Source organism: Callorhinus ursinus, unplaced genomic scaffold, assembly GCF_003265705.2.
Source record: "Callorhinus ursinus isolate GAN/ISIS: 27379988/994484 unplaced genomic scaffold, GSC_fseal_2.0 scaffold34, whole genome shotgun sequence".
Lineage (NCBI taxonomy): Eukaryota > Metazoa > Chordata > Mammalia > Carnivora > Otariidae > Callorhinus > Callorhinus ursinus.
In genome coordinates this window covers 14,417,379-14,445,177 of record NW_027397096.1, presented here as the reverse complement: position 1 = coordinate 14,445,177, position 27,799 = coordinate 14,417,379, and the positions used below count along the sequence as shown (strand labels likewise).

The 27,799-nt window shown below is 49.9% G+C and overlaps 2 protein-coding genes and 1 long non-coding RNA gene across 4 annotated transcripts in view; 1 reads left to right on the top strand and 2 right to left on the bottom strand.

The window, feature by feature from the left end:
• Window positions 1–10,087: 10,087 nt before the first annotated feature.
• On the bottom strand, window positions 10,088–14,792 carry MRPS23 (mitochondrial ribosomal protein S23). The gene is made up of 5 exons (XM_025851201.2): window positions 14,639–14,792; window positions 13,926–14,096; window positions 11,215–11,292; window positions 10,878–11,004; window positions 10,088–10,469 (listed from the first exon to the last, which is right to left on the bottom strand). Exons 1-5 carry the CDS (start codon window positions 14,680–14,682, stop codon window positions 10,317–10,319), a joined length of 573 nt encoding a protein of 190 aa, XP_025706986.1. The 5' UTR covers window positions 14,683–14,792; the 3' UTR covers window positions 10,088–10,316.
• Window positions 14,793–14,816: 24 nt separating this feature from the next.
• Window positions 14,817–27,662, top strand: LOC141370420 (uncharacterized). The gene is made up of 3 exons (XR_012374459.1): window positions 14,817–15,022; window positions 17,000–17,100; window positions 27,342–27,662. It is a non-coding gene; the product is annotated as an uncharacterized lncRNA (long non-coding RNA).
• Window positions 23,863–27,799, bottom strand: part of CUEDC1 (CUE domain containing 1) — an 81,655-nt gene continuing 77,718 nt past the window's right edge. For both annotated transcript variants that reach the window (XM_073879564.1, XM_073879563.1), the window contains one exon: window positions 23,863–25,658. The gene's annotated coding sequence lies outside the window, so the exon portion shown is untranslated. The remainder of the gene's footprint in view (window positions 25,659–27,799) is intronic.

Here is a 27,799-nt window from a genome sequence, read left to right as displayed (position 1 = left end):
GCAAATGGCAAGATTTCAATTTTTTGATGGCTGTATAATATTCCATTGTGTGTGTGTGGGGGAGGTGTATACACACCACATCTTCTCTATCCATTCATCTGTCGATGAACATCTGGGCTCTTTCCATAGTTTGGATATTGTGGACATTGCTGCTATAAACATTGGGGTGCAGGGGTCCCTTTGGATCACTACATTTGTATCTTTGGGGTAAATACCCAGTAGTGCAATTGCTGGGTCATAGGGTAGCTCTATTTTCAACTTTTTGAGGAACCTCTTCCAGAGTGGCTGCACCAGCTTACATTCCCATCCATAATCAAAATTTATAAGTGAGAAGGTTTGGGGGCGCCTGGGTGACTCAGCCTCTGCCTTCAGCTCAGGCCATGATCTCAGGGTCCTGGGATTGAGCCCCAAATTGGGATCCCTGCTCAGTGGAGAGTCTGCTTGTCCCTCTGCCCCTTCCCCTGCTCATTCTCTTTCAAATAAATAAATAAAATCTTAAAAAAAAAAAAAGTAAGGTTTTAAGTATTTAGTAAGTCTTGGAATGTGCTTGCTCTCCCCATCTTTGCAGCTCTTCTTGGACCAAAGACCCAGGTCTTGTAGTTCAACCCCCTTATTTTACAAATGTCTAAAAAGGTTGAATGACTTTCCAAAGTCACACAGCCAACAAGTAGATGAGTTGGGGCTGGGCCGGGATCTCCAAGAGCCTCATCCAGTGCCCCAGTGGCTCTCCATACCATCTTCTGCCTCAGTTGGGTACTAAAGGAGCTATTTTTAAATGTCAGTAAACAATGGAGGTACACTCAGTTCTTTTTTTTTTTTTAATGGCAGACATTGCCTATGGGTCACTGAGTTCTCATATATAAGAAATCTTGATTATACCTGAAAGCTTTATTCTCTTCAACATGACAGTAAAGTACATTCAGGTCCTTTAGATCTTAAAGTAACCCCTTTGGGGTTTGGCAACACACACGTTAGTTGAGCAATAAACATCTATCATCTATCTTTCATTAGCATTAATTATAATGTGGATTTCATTAGTATTATGTATTATTATATAATTGCGATTGTAATAAATTATATTGTAATAATTTTATAATATAGTTATTAATTATGAGTCAACAGCACACAGGAACTAAGTCCTGCTGGTGAGATTTTCCTAAATTTGAGCTTCTTGACTTTACAGGTATTCAAAGTGGTTCTTTTAAGAAGCCACGCTAGGTGTGTCAATCAATAATCAAAAGGGAAGGAATAAACAGTTCCAACTTTGAGCACACGCTGCACTGGAGGTTAGATCACCCAGAAGGCCAGGAGAGACACGGCAGGAATGCTGCAGGACTGTGGAACATTCTGGTGCCCTTGACCTGCCTGCTGTTCAGATGACCGGACCCCTCCAACTCACCTGGCCTGTCTTCCATGCCCCTTCGTCTTCTCTCACAACCAAAAGTAGGAAAGTTAGGGATGGTGCAGGGTTGCCAAAGACAAGCTTTGCCTTCTTAGGATTTAAATTGAAAACTTTCTGGGATTAAGCTGGCTTTCTCTTGTTCTAACCTCAGCAGCCCCATGAGCGTGGCTGGACCGGGACAACCAGGAGCAGCCGAGGCCCGGGCACACTCGCCGAGGCGAGCCAGGCTGAGCCCCCCTTTCCCCAGCCTGAAAAGGAAGACCCTGCCTGCGCTACACGTCAGCTCAAGGCTGCCGGCAGAAATGGTAACACAAGCCCACTGTCCCTGGAATTATACATTTGAGGAGCTGGAAGCCTTGAGGAGCCAGAGGGACATTCGTGCCAGGGCAGGGGAAAATGGTTCCAGCAGGGAGCCGGGCCCAAGGAAAGGGATGAACTCCAGGGAGGCAGGGAGACCATGACCCTCGCTGCTGAGACGGAGCAGGGCCATTTCACCTCATCTGGCAGGAGCCAAGGGAAGCTGGTGATAAAGCCCAGGATTCAATTCTCTTCGTGCTTAATATTCAAGAGATAATGCTGAGCACGCTCAGGATTTAAAGCAAGCACCCAGGAGGGGGTTTGAAGAACCCGGCATCTCCTGCAGAATTCCTCAACACGCAGAGACTAGACCAGCTGTCCTGGCCTGCTGCCATTGCTCTCCTGGGTCGGCAGTCCTGGGCTCCACTCTCCTGGGGCAAGCCCAGCACCAGCAGCTCCCAGGGCATTTGCTTCGGACCGGCATCTTTATTTTAGGGAACGGTAAATGGCTTCAGAGTTTCCAAAGTTCTGCCACAGCCAGCATCTTCTTTGGGTTCTGCACCCAAAAACATACTTGGTGCAGTACTATTATCCCTATGCTTAGATGGGGAAACCATTCATTTGTTCATTCATTCACTCAACAAGTACACTGTCAAGGATCTCTTAGGCTCCAGACCCTGTGCTGGAACTGAATGCAGCTCAGAAGGGTTAATGACCTGTCCAAAGCCACAGTCACACAGGGAGCAGCAGTGCCGGGATTGGAACCCAGTTCTTTGACACCTGAAGAGCAAAGAGGCCAGAGCTCTTTCTCTGTATTGTCCCTCAGTGGCACCCTCAGCCCTTGTGTCGACTAGCACCCCAGGTGACCAGTGGCAGAGGGGTCCCACTGCAGACCGACCAGGGTCAAAGCGAGTGACAGGGGCACAGACAGAGGGAAAGACATAACTAGATCTTTTTTTCTTTCTTTTAAAGACTTTACTTATTTGAGAGACGGCATAAGCAGGGGGGCAGCAGAGGAAGAGGGAGAAGCAGACTCCCCGCTGAGTAGGGTGCCTGACGTGGGACTCGATCCCAGGACCCTGAGATCATGACCTGAGCTGAAGGCAGATGCTTAACTGACTAAGCCACCCAGGCGCCCCAGGACATAAATAGATCTTTCTGGCTTTCCAGACCTCACTCCCATCCCACCCACCATTCCAACCCTGGCATCAACCCTGCCCTTCACCGGGAGGAGGACCAGAGGAAGTTCCAGAAACTCCTGCCCCAAGGGTTGAGCAGCCTTGGCCCCCAGGAACAATGCTTCTGGGGTTGGAGCCATTTTTTTCTGTTGGACCTCTAGGTAGTAACCCTCTGGCTTCCCTCCACAATCGGGGGGCAGGAGAGAGAAAGAAAGGAGCAAAAGTTTACCACAAGGAGGGCAAGGGAAGCAACGATGAGGAAGAAAAGAGGAAACAGAAGGAATGCCATTAAGGCATTGCTTTCTACACACACACACACACACACACACACACACACACACACACACACTCTCTCTCTCTCTCTCTCTCTCTCTCTCTCTCTCTCTCTCAAACAAAAGCAAGTTTTCCGGTGAAACCTACCAACACTGGGTAAGCTCCAATAATAGATGAGTTCCCAGGTTGTTCTTTAGCTTTCTCCTTTGTCTTTTTGTTTTTAATTGTTTGATTGATTGGCTGATTGATTGGCTTAGTGCTAGAAGGTTGGAAAACGGTAAGAGATCGCAACTGCTGGGGGGGGGGGGGGGGAAAAAAACCGGGGGAAAAGGGACACTGCCCTAGTTTTTTTTTTCCTTTTTTTTTTTTTTTTTTAAGAATTTATTTATTAGTGAGAGAGAGAGAGAGAGAGAGCGTGCACGCACATGAGCAGGTGGGAGGGCAGAGGCAGAGGGAGAAGCAGACTCCCGGCTGAGCAGGGAGCCCAACGAGGGGCTCGATCCCAGGATGCCAAAATCACGACCCCAGCCAAAGGCAGACGCTTAACCGACTGAGCCACCCAGGCGCCCCTTTTCTCCATTTTAATCTAATGTACATTCGCCTTCGCCCAGTGGGAAGCGACAGCTGCTGAGAGCCTTCCAAGCACTGAGAGCAAAGACTGACTCCGTGCCAAGAACTTTGTTCCTGCTCTTCTTTAACCCGTGTAGCACCTTGATGAAGGAGTTGTACTGAGGCTCAAGTTATTCACCTGCTCCCCTCATGTCACAAGACAAGGCAATCGATCAGGGCTTCAGTCCCAGGCCTGACCCGGCAAGGCCTGGGGTTTTTCCGCTACCCCACACTGCCTCTCTGCCCGCACCACTCCCCCAGTCCGTCCTCCACAGCAAATTCGCAGATTTTGTCATTGACTGGAGAAGGCTGGGAAACGCTGCTCTGGGCAGTCTCTAGGGACTCAGCCAGTTAGCTCCTTCCTCTCCTGCTCCCACTGTGGTGCAAACATGGTCGGTTTCCCCCACAGGCCTTTGTCATTTGTCCTGTAGCCTATCAGCTCCCATCCTTACCCTATCCCAGGCACCCCAGGACCTCGGCTTCCTAAACCTCAGCCAGAACATTATTTTACAAGGACACTCACCAACCTTGAAAGGCAAGTACCCCAAGGCAAGGAAATAAAATTAATGTGGTTGAGCAGCACGAGAGTGCAGCGCCACCTAGCGGTTCTGGGGCCAAATGGTCCCGGGTGGTGACATTTTCAAACAATCAATATCTCATTATTAACCATAATCACAACCTGATGTTTACTTTTGGAGAAATGTTCAGTGGCAAGGGATGCACAAGCACTTTTCTGCATGTTTCAGAGGTCTGCGATCCTAAATGCCACAATGACTACTAAACAGTGTCCTGCCCATGAGCAAACAGGAGGGAGCAGAGATTGATTGCATATCTTTTTCATCTAAGCTACTCACAAAAAACAAAGCATCCGTGGAAGCCACTGACCTTTCACTAACTGCTGGAAGGAAAATGCTTGATAAATAATAAATAAACCACTACTTGATGTTGCTTAGAACTATCTTTTAATTAAAAGAACAGACCAACTAGAAGGTTAGGTGACTGACATTTAAGTTCCGGTCTCAGACAAGCATCAGTCGAGGGTAAAACTCTACCCCAAATGTAATTTGTCAGCCACTCAACAAAAATCCTCTGCCTGTAAGACATATGGATGGAGGGGACATAGCCTCCACTTCCTGCCTTTGCTTTCCCCTAGTGACCTCTTCATCTGAGTGCCAGAGCAAAAACAGTGTGGTTGAGCATCTCCACAGAAACTGCTCCAGCGCTGGGCTCACCCAATCACACAGCCACATGCCACACGGGGAGTGCTATCCTAGGATGTCTTCCCCATGGGAGGTGCCCTTCCTCCACCAGACAAGGTGACCTCAACCAAGTGGCTCACCGAACCTGCTCAGGCATCCATCTCCCTGAGCACCCGTCAAAGGCTCAAAACACATGACGAACCTCGCCAATCACACCTCCACCTTCTGGCTGTTCTGGAATAGAGCTCAGTAACACGGAGACCCTGAGCAAAGTACTAATCTCGTGCCCCCCCCCCCACACACACACCAGCTCACCGCTCCTCGTCCCTAGCTCCAAATTCCCGAGGCAGAGCCAGCACTTGCAGTCCCAGAGCCACGGCATGTCCCGGGCCCTAGAGCCCATGTAGTCAGGAAAACAGCCAGCCTGGTTTTGAGTTAGGCCTCCTCCTAGCGGAGAGCCTGGAAGGATGGAAGAGGCCCCACAACTCCTGCGTGCCTGTCTGGGTTCCCGGAAGCAGAGGTAGGCACCAGTGCGGGGCTCAGAGAAAATCTTCTCCCACTTGAATGGCTTTTGTCAAAGAGAGAATCTGTGGAATGTTTTTAAGTGGCAAGCCATCATTTATTTACAGAGAAGGGTATCATTTAAAAAAAAATCAGGAATCCTCTGGGAGCATCAAATTTTCTGTAATACTGCTTTCATGATGAGAGAACACAACACTAAGTATTACACAAAATTACAAAAAGACTTGGGTTTGCCTTTTAAGGACACATGATCAAGAATCAGGCCTCCTAAACAAAAGCAAAGGAAGAACTCTAAAAAACCTTGTGAATCAGGACCACTTAAAAGAGCCTTGCCTTAGGGGTGCCTGGGTGGGTAAGTTGGTTTTGTCTGCCTTCAGCTCACGTTGTGATCCCAGGGTCATGGGATAGAGCCCCGCATTGCGTCGGGCTCCCTGCTCAGCGGGGAGCTGGCTTCTCCCTCTCCCTGCACCCTCCCACCCCCGGCTTGAGCTCTCTTGCTCTCTCTCTCAAATAAATAAAATTAAAAAAAAAAAAAAAAGCCTTGCTATATAGATGACGGGAGATGTGGGATCAGTTTCCTTTGTTAACTTTCTCCTTCCTTCTGTCCCTTAACTAAGAGCATTCACCTGGCCCAGCCCCCAACATCCTGTGTCTCTCTACACTCCCCTTGGAGAGCTTTCATTCTCCTGGCTCCAACCCTTACCCCTGTGCTAGGGACTTCCTCCCCATCTCCCAGATATCTAACTCATCTCTTTGTCTGCCACTTGGACGATGCACCATCACCTCTCAGTATGTTGAGAATTGAAGCCCTGGGCGCCTGGGTGGCTCAGTTGGTTAAGCGACTGCCTTCGGCTCAGGTCATGATCCTGGAGTCCCGGGATCGAGTCCCGCGTCGGGCTCCCTGCTCGGCGGGGAGTCTGCTTCTCCCTCTTGACCCTCTTCCCTCTTGTGCTCTCTGTCTCTCATTCTCTCTCTCAAATAAATAAATAAAACTTAAAAAAAAAAAAAAAAGGAAGTGATCCTTAAAAAAAAAAAAAAAAAAGAGAATTGAAGCCCTCTTCCCAACTTTGCTGTTAGTGATGCAGGTATTCTTCTGGTCACTCAGGTCGGTAACCTTGGCATGGCTGCAGAGACCAAAGTCTCCTCTTCCCGCCCTCCCCCCTCCCTGCCGGCTCCGCCAACGCCATTCCTTTATCACATCTGGGTCAACCTTCCTTCCACACAACACTGCTTTCACTGTTACTTCCCTGCTCAAACTTTCTGATACCCAACTGAACAACTCCAGGTAGTTATTGAGGCCACTGTGGTCTGACCCCATACTACCTGTTCAAACCTGTTTTCCACTAAACAGAAGCATCTGTCACATATTACAAGTGGGCTTTGCATTCTGTCTCAATTTTCATATAACTAGAAGCCAAAGAGGCAAACATTATCCCTATTTTGTACTCTGAGACTGTCACAGGCACAAGGTCATACCAACAAAAACTGGAGTAACGAGAACTAGTCCCAGAACTTCAAACTTGTCTTTGCAAACTGCACTGTAACCTGGACACATGCCATTCTCGGCTTCAGCTCAGCAAACCCACACGGAGGGCCCACTCCAGAAAGGCTCTGTTTAATGCGTCAGTGGGTACGAGTAAGAATTTCTGCACTTGTTTACTCTGAATGGAAAGAAGGTAGTTCCCTCCGGAACGGATGACGAGGGTGAGGCCAGAGTGCCAACAGCGGACCAGGTGTGCCAACTGAATGACATGCATGAGTGCAGCCCAGAAGGGACTGGAGATCTGATTTGAACATCAGGTAACATTTCCAAGCATGTACCTTTTTTTTTTGTAACCGAGCTTTATGCCCAACATGTGGATTGAACTCAGGACCCTGATATCAAGAGCCACATGCTCTACGAACTGAGCCAGCCAGGCACCCCTGAGCAGTTACCATTTGGAAATGGCAGTGAAAATACTTTCTCAAAACTGTGGTGGCAGGGAGGGTGCTCCAGGCAGAGGAAACAGCATGCCTACTTCAACTCCCCCTGCCTTTCAAGGCTCTCCGTGCAGTATTCCTGGACTAGTCTCGAGCTGACTCCTCCCCCGACTCTACCATTATTTTGTATCATAACTTGAAAGAATTCCCGTTCATCTTGTTTCCAAAGTCACTCGTCTTCCCAATTAGATTTTAAGGTCCTTGATGCAAGAATGAGCTCCCACTTCCATTCTGTCCAGGCATCTCTATGCCAACGATGGCTTTTGCCCACACCAACTGTGGGAAGGGCTCTGAATTCCCCAAAACACTTCACTTTCACTGTTTTGACTACTGAGATTCAACATAAAGGAAGTCTGCTATAAGGTCTCGTCTCTCTCCCTTCTACCAGGCTTAGGTTCTCCTCAGGGAAGAGTCTGTCTGGTTTAACAAGATGGAAAAGGAGGCGCCTGGGTGACTCAATCAGTTAAGTGTCTGACTTCAGCTCCGGCAGTGATCCCTGGGTCCTGGAATTAAGCCCTGGGTCTGGCTCTGCACTCAGCAGCGAGTCGGCTTCTCCCTCTTCCCTCCCCCCGCCCTGGTCCTGTCCGTGTGCATGGTCTCTAATAAATAAAATCTTTGAAAAAAAACACAGAAAACACAATCTGGAAGTGTACTGGTGAGGGTGCGGGGATACAGGCATCCCTGTATATTGCTGGCGGGAGCGTAACTGAGCAGCTTCTATGGAGGTCAACATCAAAATCAAAGACATGCTATTCCAGCAGTACCACTGTAAAGGATACACCCACAGCAGCACGGGCCTGTTTGCAGCCCAAGAAAACATAGAGCCACTTCCGTCATTCGGGCACTGATTAAATCACCAGGCATCCACACAAACGATCTGAGACATAGTAAATGGAAAAATGAGGTACAGGACAGTAAGCACAGTGTCCCCATGCCTGTGCCCAAAATATTCCTGGAAAGGAAATGGCCTTGGGGGACAGAAATAGGTGGCTAGAGATAGGTTTTGGAAAGGAGACCAGACCTTTAAATTCTGAACCATGTACCTGTATAATTTTTTTAAAAAATTATGCATCAGGGGCACCTCGGTGGCAGTCGGTTAAGCAACTGACTCTTGGCTTCAGCTCCGGTCCTGATCTCAGGATCGTGAAATTGAGCCCCGCGTCTGGCTCCGCAGTCAGCAAAGAGCCTGCTTCAGGTTCTCTCTCCCTTTCCCTCTGCCCCTCGCGCTCATGCTCTCAAATAAATCAATCAATCTTAAAAAAAAAAAAAAAAAAATACGGGCGCCTGGATGGCTCAGTTGGTTAAGTGTCTGCCTTTGGCTCAGGTCATGATCCCAAGGTCCTGGGATTGAGTCCCGCGTGAGGCTCCCTGCTCCGCGGGGTGTCGGCTTCTCCCTCTGCCTCTGCTGCTCCCCCTGCTTGTGCTCTCTCGCTGTCAAATAAATAAATAAAATCTTTAAAAAATAAAAATTAAAAAAAAAAGTATGTATCAAACAATGTTCTAAAAATGTCTTCATCATTATGGCAAAAAAACTGCCTTTTAAACCCCAGAAACAGAAGGTCTAAAAAAGTTAATGAGTGACACCCCCCCCCAATTGTTCCTCTGAGAAGAGAACCGTCTCTTCCCCCTGCTTAAGTCCTCCTCCCCAAGCTCGGCATTCACTGGCTGTCTATGGTTGTTGAATGGATGAAATTTACTTTCCCATCTAAAAGTAAAGCATTCCGCAAACAAGAGGAATTGCAAAACAGTGACAGGATCGGCAGGGAGATGCAGCGTGGCTGAGAATTGCTTTTGCCTCATGTACTATTCACCTTCCATTCACAGAGCACCATGTGCAAGGCCGTGCCGGGGCTGAGGTGTGGGCTCTACCCTTGGTCTACCAGGAGACAGAAGAGACTGTACACAAAGAACAGAAAAGCTACGTGAGTTTTAAAATCAGGAATTTCTGAAGCAGTTTATTACTAGTAGCTGAAAATCAGTGGCCTTAGGATCACAAATACAAAGGCTACAAGATCAGAAGATGTCATTTATTCAGGAGAAGATATGAAAATGAAGAAAGCAGAACGGTTGGTAAGGTCTCATCACCACATCTCCACACCAGGGGGGGGGCAGGTGGATGCCAGTGGATCACGGCATCTAAATGAGCTGGCCCCCCTCCTGGCAATCCAGTTATCTACAGATGTCCTCTGAATTCAGTCTTCAGCTGGATGTAATCACTTATTCATTCAAATCTTTACTGAGCAGACTAGGTTCGGGCCTATGCTAATTGTCTCCAGCACTCTCAACCTAATCTATGAGATTAAAGCTATAGTTTTGACCTTTGTCTATCATCAATGATAGGTTCTCACTCTTACCACAAAGCACAAGTCAACTTCACCTCTCAAGTTGAAGATCAACAGTTCTATAGCAAAATGTGAAGATTATCTGCAGACAGAAAGTTGGCCCAGGGGACATACCATATGCACAAGTAAAAGCCTGATGGAGCCAGAAAAGAGAAAGATACCCGAGAATCAGATATAGCCAACCCACATGTTAACACAAAAATCCAAGCAGACCTACTCAGAACAAGTCCCATTCAAACCATACTTATAAAGGTTTCTTCATGCTATTTACAATTTTAAAGTAAATTTACTTTATAAGCAGCCAGGGAATTCTTTATTTAACACCATCCTAACATAAAAGTTCATTCAAACCATGAAACTGAGCTTTATGACAACCTAGAATTAGAAACTAAAAGAAAGCAAACATAATGCCTGAGAGACTGGGAAACATTTACACAGTCCAACTGTTAAAAACAGTTCAACATTCATCTAGTGAATACAGTTTGGATGTCAGTATACCCGGTATACAAGTTCTTCAGGGAGGTGAGAGACCTTTCGGCTGTTCTTCAGATGTCTCCAAATGCTGGTCCTGTGGAACTTCTTGCAGAGGCTGGTTTTTTTCCAATACCGTTTGGGGTTTGACACCCGTGGGTTCAGATTCCCAGGAAACATGACTACCTTCCTTTTGCTTAAAAGACCAGACATAAATACAACACACAGATGTCACTTTCACTCCACTGACTGGCTGAAGCTGTATGACTAAACACATTCTATCATGGAGTCAAAACGTAACATTAATGTCCCAGGTCAAATTCTATTATAACAAGCAATACACATGATAAAAATCTCTAGAGAACCATAATTTCAAAAGCCCTAATGACAATTCATTTGTTCCAAGTAGCAGTCACTATCACAAAATTTTAGTGTGTGTGTACACATTTTTTTTTTTTTCAATTTCAGTATATTTCATCTACCAGTATTTGACCTGGTGTTCAGGGACATAAATCAAGGTTGGAGAAGGAAAACCAAGTCTTCCTTTAACTTTTAACAAATAGACAACTAACCCTAATAACAATTTTAATCAAAAAATACTCACAGTCCTTGCTTCTCCTACTCTTCTCAAAATGACACCTGCTGCCAATAAAGCCTTCCCTGTTTCCACAAATAACTTCTCTTCATCTGTTTCTCCAAGCTTCTGTAGCTCAATGTACTTCTCCACAAACCTGGAATTCCAAGCAGACCACATCTGAGGGCTGTATATTGAGAGTCATCAAGACATGCTATTAGACAGTATCAAGCATTCCCTTAACATGTCTTCCTAGAGGAGCGGCTTTTCCCTGCAGTGGAATTCAACAAACTCCTCAAACCAATAACTAAATTCCTTAAAAAACAAAACAAAACAAAACTAACCCACGAATTGTAAAATGGCTTACTGTTGACAGGTAGACTTGAAATTTGGATTGAACAGATCAAAAGCTTTCTGACCAGATCCATAGGCTGAATAAAATTTCCTAGAAAATACAAACAACACAATATAAATCTCCATTTACAGATCACGGCCAAGAACGGAGTAAAGAAAAATTACTAGTCCAAACATAAGTTTTTTTTTTTAATTAGTGCATGCACATGGCAAATAAACCAAATATTACAAAAAGGTACCCGATGGAAAGTTAACATTCCTGCTCACCTCTGCCCCCAACCCCCAGTTCCCTCCCAGGAAGCAACACTAACCAGTTTTTTGTGTATCCATCCAAGAATATTCTAACATACAAGCATATATGCATCTATCATTTCCTGTCCCCAGCCATATAGTTTAACTCCAAGGACAGAAAACACTATTGTACATCCTGCCTCTTCTACTTAATAGTTCTTAGAGATCATTTGAAATCAGTGAACTTAGATTGTTCCCAATCCTTTGCTCCTTTCGACAGTGGTGCAATGATTAACTTTATCAATATTTCTTAGTACACTGTGAAAATGAGTCTGGAATAAATTCATAAAAACAGTATTACTAGCTCAACGTATATGCATTTGTAATATGGCCTTCCAAACTGCCAAATACTCCCCAAAGTGGCTGTGTCAATTTACATTCACACCAGTAATGCATGAGAATGTCTATTTCCCCATACCCAGGCCAAATTCTATTTTCCAACTTTTTGTTTTGTCCATTTGACAGGTGAAAAATTGTAACTCGTTTTATTTTTGCCTTTTCTTATGAAATAGAATGGACATCTTTTCATGTTTAAAAGCAAAGTGAATTTCCTTTTCTGTGCGCTACCCATGTTCTTTGCCTTCCATTTGGTGGGTTTTTTCTACTGATTTATAAGCAAACTATAGCAGTATAAATAGGAAATCAGCCTGTCATACTTGTTGCAAAATTTTTTTCCCAATATGTTGGCTGACTTTTGTTTCTGCTTGTGGTACGTTTTTTGGGCAGAAAATTTTAATATTTTCATCTATGGCTTCTGGGTTTTATGTTATACTTACAAAGGTCTTTATCACTCAGATTATTTTTAAAATTCTCCCATGTTTTCTTCTGGTACTTTTTTTTTTTTTTAGATTTTATTTATTTGACAGAAAGAGCACAAGCAGAGGGAGCAGCATGCAGAGGCAGAGGAAGAAGCAGGCTTCCCACCGAGCAGGGAGCCCGATGCGGGACTCGATCCCAGGACCCTGGGATCATGACCTGAGCCGAAGGCAGATGCTTAACCGACTGAGCCACCCAGGCGTCCCTTCTTCTAGTACTTTTATGCTTTCATTTTTTACATTTAGGTTTTGCTATGTCCGGAATTAATATTTTGTTGTTATAAGTTCTTTAAAATTATTAAAAACACTAAAAAAAAGCTGCAAAAATAAAGTTCAAAAAATTACTTAAATGCAAGATATTATTATTTTGACATTAACAGTAATAAAAGAAGGAGCAGTAAAATATTCCACATTCTCCAGTGACCTATCACCTAGCTCCTGCTATTCACACAGAAGCACAAATGATTTTTTTTTTTTTTTTAATTTTTAGAGATCGAGAGCATGGGCAGAGAGGAGGAGAGGGAGAGGGGAGACTCCCAAGCAGACTTCCGGTGGTAGAGCCCAGTGCAAGGTTCAATCCCAGGCCCCTGAGATCATGACCTGAACCAAAAACATGAGTCGAATGCTTAAATGATTAAGACACCCAGGCGCACCCACAAATGACTTTAATGTATAAATCCTGACCAACTGCATGCAATGAGCCTACCCAGAAAAGCAATGACAAAGTATTTAATGCCCCCAAAGAGCTCAGGAACTACCGTGAAAATTTCCAAGTAGAGCAAAAACATACTTTTCTCCTACCTCAAGGAGTGTTGGGGGCCAGGGGAGGAGATTCCTCAAATGAAAGGGGCCTAGACCTCAAATGAGAATATAATGACTTCATAAATTGTTTTCTTACATCCAGAAATAGAGAATAAGGGGACGGGGGCACCTGGGTGGCACAGCTGACAGAGAATCTGACTCATGGTTTTGGCTCAGGTCACAGTCTCAAGGTTCTGAGATCGAGCCTCGCCTGGGGCTTCATGCTCAGCGCAGAGTGGGCTTCTCTCTCTCTCTCCCTCTGCTCTTCCCCTGTGCTCTTGCGTGCGCGCGCGCGCGCGCATGCTCTCTCTCTCTTAAAAAAAAAAAAGAAGAAGAAGAAATACCTGTTACCCTGAATAACATACAACCTCCAATCTTAATATTTATGAAAAAAGAATCATACAAATTCTGGGTACTAAAAACTGACATCAGTATTTGAGGGAAAGAGCTGTGCCACTGAATTCCCAGTGAACTGACCTCCTTGAGCCTCACAGTCTTCACAAATAAAATGGAGAAAATATACTGATCTTGTAGGGTCAGAATAAGGCCTAAGTTAGAGAATGTTTTTTAAGGGCTTAGCATAGTGCTAAGAGAGGCACAGAAACGGGCAGCTATAATTGCAATTATCAGTCCATTGCTGGCTTCCAGATTCTACTTCCCAGAACCTGTTTCTGAATTCCTAACTTGGTAGATACACAAGACCTTCTCCACAGGGCAGGCCCTGGCTCGACTCCCACTAAAGTTACCAGACTACTAGCTAAATCCTTCCTTCTGAAGTTCTGCTGTCTCCTGTCCATCATGTGGGCTTTGTACTCACGCTCTAATCCTATCCTCGGGGTACAGGATGTCCTGGATGGCAGCTTTGGCCTTGCCATATCGCAAGCGGGGCCTTCGGAAGACAGGCTCTCTCAGCGGGGGAAAGGCATTATATATGTCAAACCAGAGGGGCTTCTCATTCAACACCCCAGCTCGAATCAGGTCCCGAGTCCTTAAGGAAGGAAAAATAACGAAGGACAGTCAATTACAACAGCCTGTCTAAGCCCCTGAATCAGTCTAGCACAGTCTGGGGCATCAGTGGGATCACGGAGTCCACAAGACAGAACCGGAAGGAGGCCACAGCAGGGGTGTTCCCCACCTACACTTATTTCCATATTCCAGAGCGCCCCAACAAAGCTCAGGAGTTAAGTCCTATTTTTCTCATGTGCGTCCCACTCCCCTCGCCCCATCCCCGTCGCGTCGAAGAACAGACAAAGATGGCCCAGTCGGGCCCATCATCATCTTCCTAGAGAACTCCACTCGGGCAGGAGAGAGGTGCACTCCTGAGCGGGAAAGATACATTCAGGTAGTGGCGCCGTCAAGCACACCTATTCAGAGACAGGAGAGAGAGCACGAGCGGGACTCACCCGGCTCAGACTCCCGCACTCCGGAGAAGGTCTCGCCCTGCTCTGACCCACCCAGAAGGAGCGTGAGCTGTCCAGGGCCCCCGTCCGGAGGAGGCACCCTCAGCCCACACCGGCTTCGACCACGCACCGCGAGAAAACGCTCCCCACGGTCTCCAGCCGGCTCCTCGCCATGGCGGCCGCCTCGGACGCTCGCGGCCTGGGACTACCGGAAGCGGAAGCGCCAGCGGCAGGCGAAATGGGCGTAGGCTGCTGGCCGAGCCGAGGATCGCGGCGGTCTCTCCGCAGCCGCCGCCGGAGAGCCGAGCCAGGCAGAAGCAAAGGATGGGCCGAACTGGCGCGGCCCTCGCCCCCGGCCAGGCTCAGACGGGAGCACTCGACAGCCGAGCCGAAAGGGCGGGAGCGGGTCAGAGCCGGGCAGAAGCAATAAATGACCGAGCTAGAGGAGGGATTCACGCTGGCGCTGGCGTTAGTTACCCTTTCGGCTCTGGCGGAGCCAACTCCAGTCGAGACGGTGGGGCGGCGCGGAGGGAAGATTGATGGGGAGGAAGGAGGCAGGCGCAGCCAACTAGGTCAGGACACAACGTAAAGGCAGAGATGACAGGTCACACCGGGGCTAGGTCCGGACTACGCCTTACGTTGCTTGGAGACACAGGCTGCGCAGAAGGAAACCGAGGCCGGGGACGGGCAAGCACTGGCCCAAGGTCACACTAGCGCCCGAGCCTCCGTCCTCGGTGCCCTGCTGTGCGGCGCGCCCCGGGAGTCCGTTGGCCCCGGAGCTGCCTCCCGCATCCGCTGCCCTCGGGGTGCTGCGCGGCAACTAGTAGTTTCTCCGCGGGAGACGTCTCAGGCTCGCTCCTCCTTGGAGCTGGAAAAGCAAAAGTGAACAGAACAAATTCGGAGATGGGGACTCAGAAACCTGGGGAAAGTAACCTCTCAGGGTGACCTTTTGGTCCAATAATCATACTTTGGGTAGAGTACCCCAGAGAAATCAAAGCTCAATTTCCTTACTTGTGCAAAGATCGTCATTGCAGCATTGCAGTGGGGAAAAAAGTCAAATGGAAGGCTATGGTTCATATATCCTATGCAATCCTATGCAGCTATTACAATGAACAAGTTATGTCCCTGTGTATTTACCTAGATGCATACCCATGACTAATAGTTAAATGAAAAAGGAAGTTGCAGAAAAACATTTTAGTGGGATCCTAACCTGTTCAAAGAAAAAAGAAAACACCTTTATATGTGTGTGTATGAAGATAGAAACTGTGTGGAAGGCACACAAGACTGTGAACATTGGTTATCAACAATCTTGAGACTGCAAGAGAAGATTTTTTTTTTCTTTAGATATCCCTCAGAGTTTGACCTGTAAAGAGTTTTTATTCATATTTGAACTTTTTAATCCAATGAAATGTTTTGAATCACATACACACAAAATAGCTCCTGGGAGCCCATTCTCATCTTTGTCAGCCAGAAGGAGCAGCAAGTCATCCCAGAGCCTTCCCACTCTATGGGAGGCTGGTAAGGAGGAGGGAAGTAATGTTTGAGGAGCAGTTACTGCTTGTTTGTGTTATCTTGGAATCCACACACCTACCCAGAAGGTAGCTATTATTAGTCTTATTATAGATGAGAAAGTGAGGCCACAGGGGGTGAAGTAACTTATCAGATACCTGAGTGACAGAGCCAGGCTTCCAGCACAGGTTGGGCCCTTTCCAGAACCCACAACCCTCCTTAGTTATGCCTCAAGCTGGAGACAGGTAGACCTACGGAGGTGGGACAAAGCTGGCCCCAGGCCTAGGGGCCAGGGTGACCCAAGGCCCAGGTTTACACTAAACGGTGGGTTTCACTGTTGCCACAAGGCCCTGTGACACAGGGAAGAGCGAACACAGTTCTGGCTGCTGGGCCAAGTGTGGAGATTCCAATCTCCCAGTCGTAGGAAGGTCTGGAAGACTCTGCTTTAGGGAGAGCAAACATGCTCCCAGCTAAATATAGTCTTCCCAGCCTCATAACAAGTTTCTAATTCTGTCTAAGTCAGAGCTAGCCACAGACACACTTCCCCTCCCCCACTCGGACCTCCCCCCGCAACCTCCTGACCTCCCCCCTCCCCAGGCCACTGCAGTGACTGCTGGTAAAGAAGCAGAAGGCTTTATTCCACAATCAGGGAGGAGAGCCAAGAACCCAAACCCTCAACAGGGGAGGAATTGCAAGGTGGGAATTTTTCTTCTAGATCTTCTTAAGAAAGTTCCTTTCTCTTCTGAGCCTTGAAAGTTTCCCCTCCGGCATCCTATTTAATGCCTCTGTGACTGAGACAGGGGAATGCTGGTGCGTAGATAGGAGGACCACGGGGGTGTGGGAGCAAGATGAATGGGGAGCCCTCTGAGCCTGCAGCAGGAAGTGTGTGCCCCAGGGAGCATTCATTCATGAAAGGGAAGAAGCTGTCAGGCAGCTGGGGGCCGGCAAACTGGACCTTAGAGGCTTCTGTCTTTTCACCCAGGACCTCTCAAGGCTGCAAGGGACTGATGCGCTCGTGCCAAGCACTGCACCAGGAATCTGGATTGTCTTGTTCAACTGTTCAACTACCTGATACCACCACAGGTAATGTCCTGGCGATCTTACACAGAAGGAAAGAGAACCTGTAAACTCTCCAAAAGGCCATATGCCTTCCACTACACTGCTCGACCCCTATACATGTGCCCACTAAGTAGTGTCAACTCTCTGCGGGGCTTGCTGCAGGAGTAGAAGCCTCCATTCGTTAAAGCCCGAATCGTAGCCCCGGGCACTTAGTGCTGGAACATGACAAGTCTGATGGCAGTTCCAGCATCATTGCTGCTCTTGTGCCCCGTAAGCCACCGACTGCCACCTGGGACTGCAGCATTTTCGTATTCCATCAACTGCCACTGTTGTTTTATTTTCTTGTTATATGACCCATTTCTCCCACAAGCATTTAAGCACCGACCTGACCCTGTGCTGAGTCCTGGAGAAGCTGACCATCCAGTGGGGGAGACAGAGAAGCAAATTCATAATGGATAAGTTAGGTGCCGAATAGCATGTGGATTATAGTAGTCGGCTAGGGCAGCCATAACAAGGTACCACGGATGGGGTGGCCTCGGTACCAGAACTGTATTTTCTCACAGTTCTGGAGGCCGGAAGTCCGAGATCAACTTGGCAGGGCTGGTTGCTCCTGAGGCCTTCTCTCCCTGGCCTGCAGATGGCCACCCGCTCCCTGTGTCCTCATGTGGTCTTCCCTCTGTGTCTGTGTCCTCTTCTTATGACACTGGTCACATTGGATCTGGGCCCAACGTAATGGCCTCATTTTAACTTCAATATCTCTCTCTTTTTTTTTAAGATTTTATTTATTTATTTGACAGAGAGAGACACAGCGAGAGAGGGAACACAGGCAGGGGGAGTGGGAGAGGGAGAAGCAGGCTTCCCGCGGAGCAGGGAGCCCGATGTGGGGCTCGATCCCAGGACTCTGGGATCATGACCTGAGCTGAAGGCAGATAGTTAACCGACTGAGCCACCCAGGTGCCCCCCACCTCTTCTTTATCTATTCATCAATGGACATTGGGGTTCTTTCCATAATTTGGCTATTGTCCATAGTGCTGCTATAAACATTGGGATGCAGGTGCCCCTTTGAATCAGCATTTGTATGTATCCTTTGGATAAATACCTACTAGTGCAATTGCTGGGTCGTAGGGTAGTTCTATTTTTAACTTCTTGAGAACCCTCTATACTGTTTTCCAGAGTGGCTGCACCAGCTTGCATTCCCACCAACAGTGCAGGAGGGTTCTCACAAGGTGGCCTCTTCACACACAGCTCTGTCCCCAGCTTCCAGTCCCTGTTCCCTCCCCCGCCCCCACAGGCCTAGTTTCAGCAAACTGTGCCCCTCTGTCACTAGCCAAAGGCTCTAGGCCATCTTTTATGGCTTCCCGACACTCTGCCCACCTCTTTATGAAGAGTGCCCTTATTTATATAGTGCCTGGGGGTGTGTCAGACAAAAAGAGAAAAAGCACCCCCACCAGCAGAACGGCCTTGGTAAGTAAAAATCCCAGCATATTGATGAAATCATTAATACTGCTACTCACCTTTGGCAGAGGGCCAGGGTCAGGGAGAAATTAGCAGCTTGCCTTAAAAGAGGAGGAAAACAATATATTCAGTACAAAGCACTGGGACCAGAAGGATGAAAGACAAGGGGGGAGATGTTCAAGGAGGAGGCAGGAGTACCATCTCCCCACCCCCCCCCCACGCTGTTGTGCGCTCTGTCTTCTGGCCCAGCATGCTCCTCAGAAGCCCACACCTCCCCTTCCTTTCAAGAGTCAGCCAGCAGGGCACTTAATCCCCCAGCACACATTCTGCCAAACTCTGCTCCCTCCCTCCCTGAACTTATCCCTCTCAAAATGTGGTGTTGTGACTCTGTTTACTTGTCTGAGTCTCTGCCTGGGCCTCTCTGAGGGCAGGAACTGGGTCTCCTATCTCTGCCTCCCCATACCTAGCCTGCTGCTTGGCCCAGAGCTGACTCTCAAGAGTTTTCTAATGAACAACACGGATGAATAAAGCCAAGTTCGCACAAATGAGGATGGAGCCATCCCAGCCCCCCTTCCTGGAGGCCTTCCTCAGATACACTCTGGGTGTATGGGCAAAAGCTGTGGTTGAATGGAAATAATCCTCCACACCTCCCCCCGCCCCCATGAACCTGGTCATTTCTAGTTCTGGCTATCCTCTGTACCTCACTGACAGATCCATTTTACAAACCCCTGGGCCTCAGCTTTGTCATCTGCAAAATGGGCATAATCGTAGCACCCACCATAGAGCCTTGTTTGAGGAGTCAGTGGGTCATTATCTTCAGAATATTAAAACAGTGCCTAGCATATAGGCTCAGTAAATAAGATGATGATGTTTTCTGACCATTCCACATTTAAGAGCAACGAATCACAATTTATTAATCACACCTAACAATTTGCAAAGCATGTTCACACAGCCGCCCATTCATTTCTTCGGCCAACAGTCTTGCCCACAAGAAGAATCCAGTTCGAGCAGAGGAAAGAGAAGCACTTTATGCCTTTACCCACTCTGCATCACCATGGCTCCTTTTGTAGCCAAGAAAACGGGAGCCAGCTGGGCCTGAAGCAACAATCTGGCCTTTTATTATTAGAATTAAAGAGCAATTGGAATCACTCTGGAGCTTTCCCAGCAGAGGATGCGACCCTTGAAGGCAGATGTTTCAGGCTGCTGTGGGCCCCTCTTTTCTTGTGGAAGGCAGAGCAACTCCATCCTCAATGTGCACCTGAACCTCCGAAGATCTTGGAAAGTGCAGATCGTGACTCAGGAGGTCTGGGGTGAGGACCCAAACTCTGAATTTCGAACAATCTCCCAAGTTGATGCCAATGTTGCTAATCTGCATCTAGGGCCACCGACTGGCCCAAGTTTGCCCAGGACTCTCCCAGTTTTAGCATTGAAACTCGCACATCCGAGGGAAGCTTAGACCTGGAAGACCAGGACAGTTGGTCACTGTGTCCACAGAGCACACTTTGAGTGAGAAGGACATAGCCAGCTGAGTTTGTGCTGAGCTTTGCATCCCCTCACTCCAGAGTCCCTGGAATAATCCTCTTGACCTGATAAAGAATTGTGACTCTTTAATCTCTAGAAATGACAAGGGTGGCTGCTGGTTTTGTGGGGCCTCAAGCTTATGTAATCTTAGTGGCTCTTTTAAGGAGAAAAAAAAGCACAAAAATATCTTTGTTTTGCAAAATTTGCAAAACACATAACCATGAAAATAGAGTAAATTCCCTTCTGTCTCTTTGGTCTCTGGCCAAACAGGTGCTCACTTCCTTCTGGGAGCATGATGTAGGCCTCTCCATGGCCAATTCTAAGAGACACCACCAGGTGGCAGTAGATTTACACAGCCCTCTTCAACCCCCGCCAGGCCCCCGCCCATCTCCAGAAATTTCTAAATCTTCCTCCAGATGGCCTAGCCAGCTAATCCAACAAATTAATCTGTGCTGTGATAATGGGCAAAAGAGTTCATGTGCTTCTCTCTAAATAGCATATTTTCCATTTAATGGAAATGCTAAGAGATTGTTTTTAAAACCAAATAAAGAGTGCTAATAGGTGAGTTCCAGGCACAGTGTTGGATACACATCACTATGGAAATGTTTTTAATCGGGGAGACCTTTCTGTGCTCAACAGATTGCATCTATGGAGGAGTTCTAGGTCTTATCACCTGTTCCTCCACCCCAATATATAGCTTATTAGGTACCAGTTTGGGAGTTCAACTGCCTGCGTAGTGAGTACTACCACTTACTGAGGGTCATGTTGAGTAAGGACCTTAACATCTGTGTGTCTCAGTTTCCTGATCTATGAAATAGGAGTGATAATACTGATTTCACATAATAGTTGTGGGGATTAGGTAAAATAATGTATATAAAGCACCCCCAAAAATGTGCATACAGAGGCCACTCCATAAGCCACTATCGTCTTCATCATCCCATGCCTTGCCTGCCTTCTGCAGACAAAATTCTCCGTCCTTCCTCCAACCTCAACCCCCTACCAGCTGCCTCAAGAGAACAGAGGGAGGGTTGAGCCCCCAGCATGGTAATAATCAGGCCAGTTCTGGGCACAGCATTCTCCAGACCCATGATCTCCTCGAAAGTTGGGGCTCAGCCCTAGTAACACTGAAGCACACAAAGCGGGAGGGGCACTGGCTGGGCCAGAACTCCAGATAGCCCAGCCCAGCACTTTTGCAGGAGGTAACTCTCCAAGTATCACCTTGTGGATACCAAGAGCCCAACATCTGCCGATGAGCCTGGCATGTGAGGGCAGATGGATAAGGGGGTCGTCTGGTGGAGCCGGACTCCCTCCTAGATCCTAGGAGGACACTGTTCCACACGGAGGGACTCCTCGTGGAGCAGAGGCTTCATCTGCTGTGCATTTTCATCTTCCTGTTGGATCTGGGAAGCTCTCTTTGCCTCTTCTCCCCACATCCCCTCTCTGGTTACAGTCACCTTCAGTCAACTACACTAAAAGGCAAAAGGGTGAATGGTTATCAAACTTTGCTGCGTATTAGAACCACCTGAGGAGCTTTTGCAATCTGATTCCCAGATGTATGATCTAAATCCCAAACCAATGAAATCAGAATCTTTTGAGAATGAGACCCAAATTTGAGAAATAATTCCAATATGAAGCACCTGGCTGGGTGAGTCAAAAGAGCGTGGAACCCTTGATCTCGGGGTCATGGGTTCCAGCTCCATGTTGGGTATATATATATAGAGAGAGAGAGAAAGAAAGAGAGAGAGAGAAAGAAAGAGAGAAAAAATAATTCCAATGTACAGCAAGTTTGAGAACCAGTATTGTAGAGTGGTGTTTCTCCAGCCTCAATGTGCATTCAAGTCACCTGAAGAGTTTGTTAAAACGGACATTCTAATCCAGTAGGTCTAGGGTAGACCCTGAAATTCTGTGCTTCTATCAGGCTCCAGATGATACAAATGCTGCTGGTATGTAGCACAAATTTTGAGTAGTAAGGTTGTAGAACAGTGCTTCTCAAACTTGGCATGTATCAGAATCATCTGGAGGGCTTGTTAAAATATCCACAGTTTCAGATTCAGTAGATCTGGAGTGGGGCCCCCGGTATCACTGATGCTGTGGGCGCATGAGCCCACTTTGAGCAGCAGGGCTAGAGAGCACAGAACAGAGGTTTTGGAATCAGGCTGCCCGGGGCCCTGTTTCTGGCTTCACACCTTGCTAGCTCTGCAATATTGCCAGTTATTTAACCTTTCTGAATTGTCATTTCATCATCCATAAAGTGGCCATTATTGGGTAAGATTAATTGAGCTAATATGAAACACCTACCAGACTTCCCAGTGTGCTGGTCCTCCAACTTGATTGCAAATTTAAATTACCTGAAGAGCTTTAAAATAAATCACTCCATGGTTGTTGATTTAATTGGACTGGGGTACTGAGCATCAGGATTTTTTTTTTTTTTTTAAGCACTCAGGTAATTCTGCGCAGCCAGTACTAGGTACTGGCCTGGCTCTGTGTCTCCCAAACACAAGAATCAGATTGCTGGGCAACACTCCCTGAGTCTCCGACTCGGTATGTCTAGGGTAGGGCTGAGAATTGGCATTCCTAACAAGTTCCTAGGTGTCAGTACTATGCTCTGGGGATTACACACCTATCAGCATAGGGCCAGGGTGCCTGGCGGGCTCAGTCAGTAGAGCATGTGATTCTGGATCTTTCGGTTGTAAATTCAAGCCCCACGATGGGCATAGAGATTACTTAAAAATAAAATCTTTTTTAAAAAAGTGTACAGAGTAGGGTTAGGTTAAAGAATAAGCTTGGTTTGTCCACCTGCAAACAGTAGGTATGGAGAGCATCACCTGTCCCCCCGAGGTCCGCCTGGGGGTAAGGGAGAACCTCTTTTTTTTTTTTTTAAGATTTTTATTTATTTATTGAGAGAGAGAGAGAGAATGGTAGAGAGAGAGCATGAGAGGGAAGAAGGTCAGAGGGAGAGGCAGACTCCCTGCTGAGCAGGGAGCCCGATGCGGGACTCGATCCCGGGACTCCAGGATCATGACCTGAGCCGAAGGCAGTCGCTTAACCGACTGAGCCACCCAGGCACCCGGGAGAACCTCTTTCTAAGGAGGGCAGGAGGGACCCGCCATTGTTCCTCCAGACACTGCGCTCAAATGTGGCATGGGGTAAGAGAGGTGGCCTTGGCCTGGGTGACTGGGAGCCCAGAAACAAGATGTGTGGGTGGAAGCCACAAGGAAACCTTTGGGCTCCACACAAGGAAGAACTTTTTAACCTTGAGAACTGCTGTCTGGAAAGGTCACCAGCTTCCTCTTTTGGCGGTGAGTTCCCTGGCCCGGGAGGTAGTCCGGCAGAGCTGCGGACTAGGGTAAAAGCTAGAGGTACTTGCCGGGGAAGATCTCTGCGGGCCTTTGAAGTCTGACATTGCACATCCCTGCAGCCTCCCCTCAGCCTCACTCCAGAAGCTTTCTGTTTATTTGGGGAAGTGACGGGCTGGAGCTTTCCCGACAGACCGGCTTTTCCCCTTGGTGTTTTCCTTCGCCTATCAGCTAGCGGTTTACTTTCCCAGGGCAAACAGGAAAGCGCCTGCGCTTAGCAGAGCCAGCAGGTTGGCGAGGTTGCTGTGCGGGTAGCAGGTGTCGCCTCCTGAGCTCACTGTGGCCAGGGCTGAGCCCTTGGGGCCTTACACACGCTGCGGGTTAACCGGTTGGGGGGGGGGACGGGGAGGGGGGCGAGGCAGGTGGCCCTCGGGAGGGACAGGGGCTCCGGGGGCAAACCCTGCCCAGGGCAAGAAGAGAAGGGTCCAGCCCACACCGCGGGCCACATCAGAGCACCAAGAGAACACCAAGTCTTTATTACAGGAATTCCTATGAAACAGCTCCAAGAAAAAACCCACACATAGGAGAAAAAACGACTAACAAAGCAACACACACAGACTTGGGGCTGGGGCTTTCCCGCCATGCGCTGGGAGGGGTCCGGGCCACAGCCCAGAGACCTCTCCTCTGCCCCCGGGGCCGGACCGTCCGGAGCTCTGGCTGGCGGCCCGGGGGCTCCTCGGGGTCGGGGGTCGGGGGGGGGGCAGCACGGGGCCGAATCGCAGGGAGCAGCGGAGGGCGGGCGGCCCCGCGCCAACGCCCCAGGCCCCGCGCGGCCGCCACACTTGGTCAGGCTCCGCGGCGGCGCGTCCCGTCCCCCCAGCCCCCGGGGGCCGCCCCTCCGCCGCGCGCGCCGGGGAAGCGGGGCCTCGGCGTGGGCCCTGGCCTCCGCGGAACGAGGTGCCATGGCGCCCGCCACGCCCTCATTATCTCGGGGTGAGGGCCGGGCTCCCGCTCCCAAACCCCCCCCCCCCCGCGCTTGGGCTGGGCTGGTTCCCCGCTGCGGGGGGGAGGGGGCGGGGGCGGGGACCCCCTCGTGCCTGCCCAGGCTCCCCGGCTCTCCTCCGGAGAGGTCAGCGCGCTCCCGTCCTGGAGGCTGGCCGGAGAGACCGGGCCAGCCGCCTCCCGCTGGCAGTGCTTGGTGCCTGCTAAGGCTTGTGGAACCCGAGAGCGCGTCCTCACGTCATTCCCCTTCTCGTTCTTGGCAAGAGGCACCCAGCAAGCCCGTCCGCCCCGGGCGCCCCCACCGCGGCTGGCAGCCTTATCTCCTCGCTCCTCAGTCCTGCACTTTCTCAAGGGTCACCTCAGAACCTGCTGCTGCCCACCCTTAGTGACAGCAGGACTTCTACTCAGAGCCACCCCGCCCCCGCCGCCGTGAGCCCCCGCTGTTGAGTGACTGCAGGGTCCCATCCAGAACAGCCTTTTGTCTTCTGCCACAGTCAAGAACACTCCTGCCTAGCCATACTCCTCCAGCTCCGGGGTGGCCCCCTCCCCATCCCTGCTGGGGGCCGTGCCAACCCCTTAACAGAGGCAGCTGGTGGGGCCCTGGCAGGGTGGTCCGTCAGGAGCTAACTCTCTACAGGGGCCCATCACTCCTCAGAGGGAGCCTGAGTGACTGCCCGGCGCTCTCCCACCCAGGGCTCTGTCCAGGGCTTGTACCAAGGGTCCGCAGCCCTGGGGGGGGGGAAGGCTGAGATGCAGGAAGCCATGGGAATAAAGGGCCCAAGGTGCCCAGAAAGGAGCTGGGGATGGGGATAGGGGGTCAGGCAGTGTCTGTGACCCAGGAGAGATGGGGAAAGGAGAGGGGGCAGGGGCTCCACCTTCAGGGGCTTCACCATCCTGCCCTTTTGGGTACTCCAACCTTCGCCTTTTTTCTGGGATTTTTTTAAGAAGGTGGTGGAGGTGGGGAGCGGGGGTGGGGGGGGGGGGGGGGGAAGGTGGTGGGAGTTCCTGCACTTCCACTCATTGCCCATAGAACAGCCTGGCTACAAAAGGGGCTAGGACTGGCGGCTGCCCCCAGGGCCCCAGGTCCTTCCTCCGATCACAGCACAAAACTCCAAAGTTCTAAGTCCCCTGGAAAGTGGCAGTGACAGTGGCAGTGATGGGGCTGGACGTGGCTGAAGAATCACCAGGCCTCAGTCCTCGGCGCCATCTGTCCGGCGGCAGCCGGGCCCTTACGCCTGGGGGCCGGTTTGGCTCCCCGGCTGCCCCCGCCAGGTCAGACCATCTCCGGCAAGGAGGAAGCACTGGCATCTGGTGGGGAAAAGAGACGGGAGAAGCCTTTTTCAGTGGAGCCCAGTGGTCTTTCCTTGTCAGCAGTCCCTGCAGAGATGGTTTCAGGCAGAAGGTCCCAAAGACAGGCGCCCTCTCCTTCTTCCAGGGACTCTATGCCAGCCTTGGAACTCTGCCCGGGGTCATGTCCCGCCCCCCACATCCAAGCTCCAGGAACAGCAGGAGCAGGGCCTCTGGCAGCCCGAGCTGGAGTTGGGGGCTGGAAGTCCAGCTGGAAGCAAGCGTATAGGGAGGGCTGAGAGGTGGGGAAGTGGCCAGCCCGTTCTGGGATGCAGCAGTGGCTCAGAGGGGCTGCACCAAGGGGACCCGTAGGGGCAGAAAACGAATTAGGGTCAGAGTTTGGTAGGCCCCACACACCAGGCCGAGGAGTTAATAAGCCCCTACTAGGAGGGCTCACTCCAAGAGCAAGGGAGAAAGGGCAGAAGAGTGGTGTCCTGGGGACGGGTGAGCAGAGTCAGGGCCGTGAACCACACTAGCAGCTGCGAACCAGGCGATGCGAGTCTACCAGCGCAGGGTGGAAGGGGGAGGAGAAATGAAATGGGCAAGTCTGGAGAAGATGCTGTCTGGCTTCCAATGACTTCAGACCCAGGGCTGGGAAGACGGTCATGGGCACAGCTGGGATGCGGAGTGGATGTGGAGGACAGCCTGAGAGGGAGCGGCCCATTGCACAGGGGTCTTGCTGTTGCTAGGAAAGAGGGTGGTGAACTGCCAGAGAGTGGGAGCGAGAGAGTCAAGGCCAGAGCTCCCGGAAGAGCTGGGACTGTGGCACCGGGAGGAGCCCCGGGAGAAGCGCGGAAGAGGAACAGCAGATAGGAAGAAGGCCCCGGATTCCTGGGCCACAGGGGTGGGCAGGGAGCAGTTTCAAGAAAGACGGTGGGCATGGCATGCACAAGGGAGCACCAGAGGATGCAGAACGGAAGGACCTGGCTCTGGGGTGACCTTCCTGCATCAGTCTGGGGGTGGTGGGAGGGCTGCCGACCTGCAATGGGTGAAAGAAGATGCCATTTTTTTTGCAAGTTGGGCAATGAAGGAAAATAGCGAAACCTCTTGGTTTTGAAGATGGGGAGGGAGAGGAGGAGGAGGGTGTAGACTTGAGGAAGGAGCTGGAAAGGGAAAAGCTGGACAACTCGGGAGAGAGGAATGATGGCAAGGGCCTGATGTGTGGGCGGCTTTGGAGCAGACACGTTTTCCTGGGGGAGAGGGGCAGTGGAAAGGGGAGGGAATGGCAGCAACCGAGTGGGAGTGGGGTCCTTCACCCCAGGCGGCTGTATCGGGGCATCCTGGGCCAGCGGGGATCGCGGGTGCAGCTCCGCGCCCGAGGACGGCCCCAGCTTCGGCGTTCTGGGGGATGTGGGAGGTAGTCAGCTAGGAGGTGTGAAGGCCAGCTGCCCGGGCTGGCTGATCCACCTCCACAACAATCTCGAGGGCAGCAGCTAGCCATCTCTTCATAGTGTGAGACAGGGCCACACCTGCCACACCGTCCGCTCGGCAGGGGAAAGCCCTGTAGATGCTGGCCACTGGGACCAGGACAGCGGCCTGGGGAAGGGTGGGCGGGTCGCCTCCTGATGGGGAGGGGGGCCGGAACAGGGAACAGGTTCTACTGAGCCCCGGAGGGGCTGCTGACATTCCCTGCTTCGCCCCCAGGGATGCACAGGAGAAGAGAAGGAGAAGCAGCCTGAGGGCCCACGGCTCCAGCCAGCAACAGAGCTGCCTGAAGGGAGACTGTTTCTTCATGTGGTTGTGGCAGATCCTACACCATCCAACCCAAGCAGGCAATGGGACAGTTCTGTGTGTGCACAGCTGTGGGAAGGCCACTTCAAGTTTTCCTAAGTCGTCCCCTTATTGTGCAGTATGTGTCCTGAACTGTCTTCCAAATGGGCTGTCAACTCTCAAGGTCAAAGCTGACTTTTTCCCCCTTGTTCCCAGGATCTGGCACAGGCAAGTGTGATTACTTTGCTAAATGAATAACCAAAAAAAAAAAAAAAAAGGAAACGCCAAAAGGCTGGTTTTCATGCAGAAGACCATGTCCCCTGCCACAATGACAAGGGAAGAAAACCCGGATCTGTGCCATCCAGTTGCCTGAGCCCAATGCCTCTGGATCC

What these genes read in the sequence shown, in the direction of transcription:
- MRPS23 (XM_025851201.2), bottom strand. Translation starts at nt 14,682, where the DNA reads ATGGCGAGGAGCCGGCTGGAGACCGTGGGGAGCGTTTTCTCGCG. An exon ending in GTGGGGAGCGTTTTCTCGCG is followed by an intron (nt 14,097 to 14,638) that starts GTGCGTGGTCGA and finishes TCCTTCCTTAAG; the next exon opens with GACTCGGGACCTGATTCGAG. An exon ending in TTCAAGTCTACCTGTCAACA is followed by an intron (nt 11,005 to 11,214) that starts GTAAGCCATTTT and finishes TTGGAATTCCAG; the next exon opens with GTTTGTGGAGAAGTACATTG.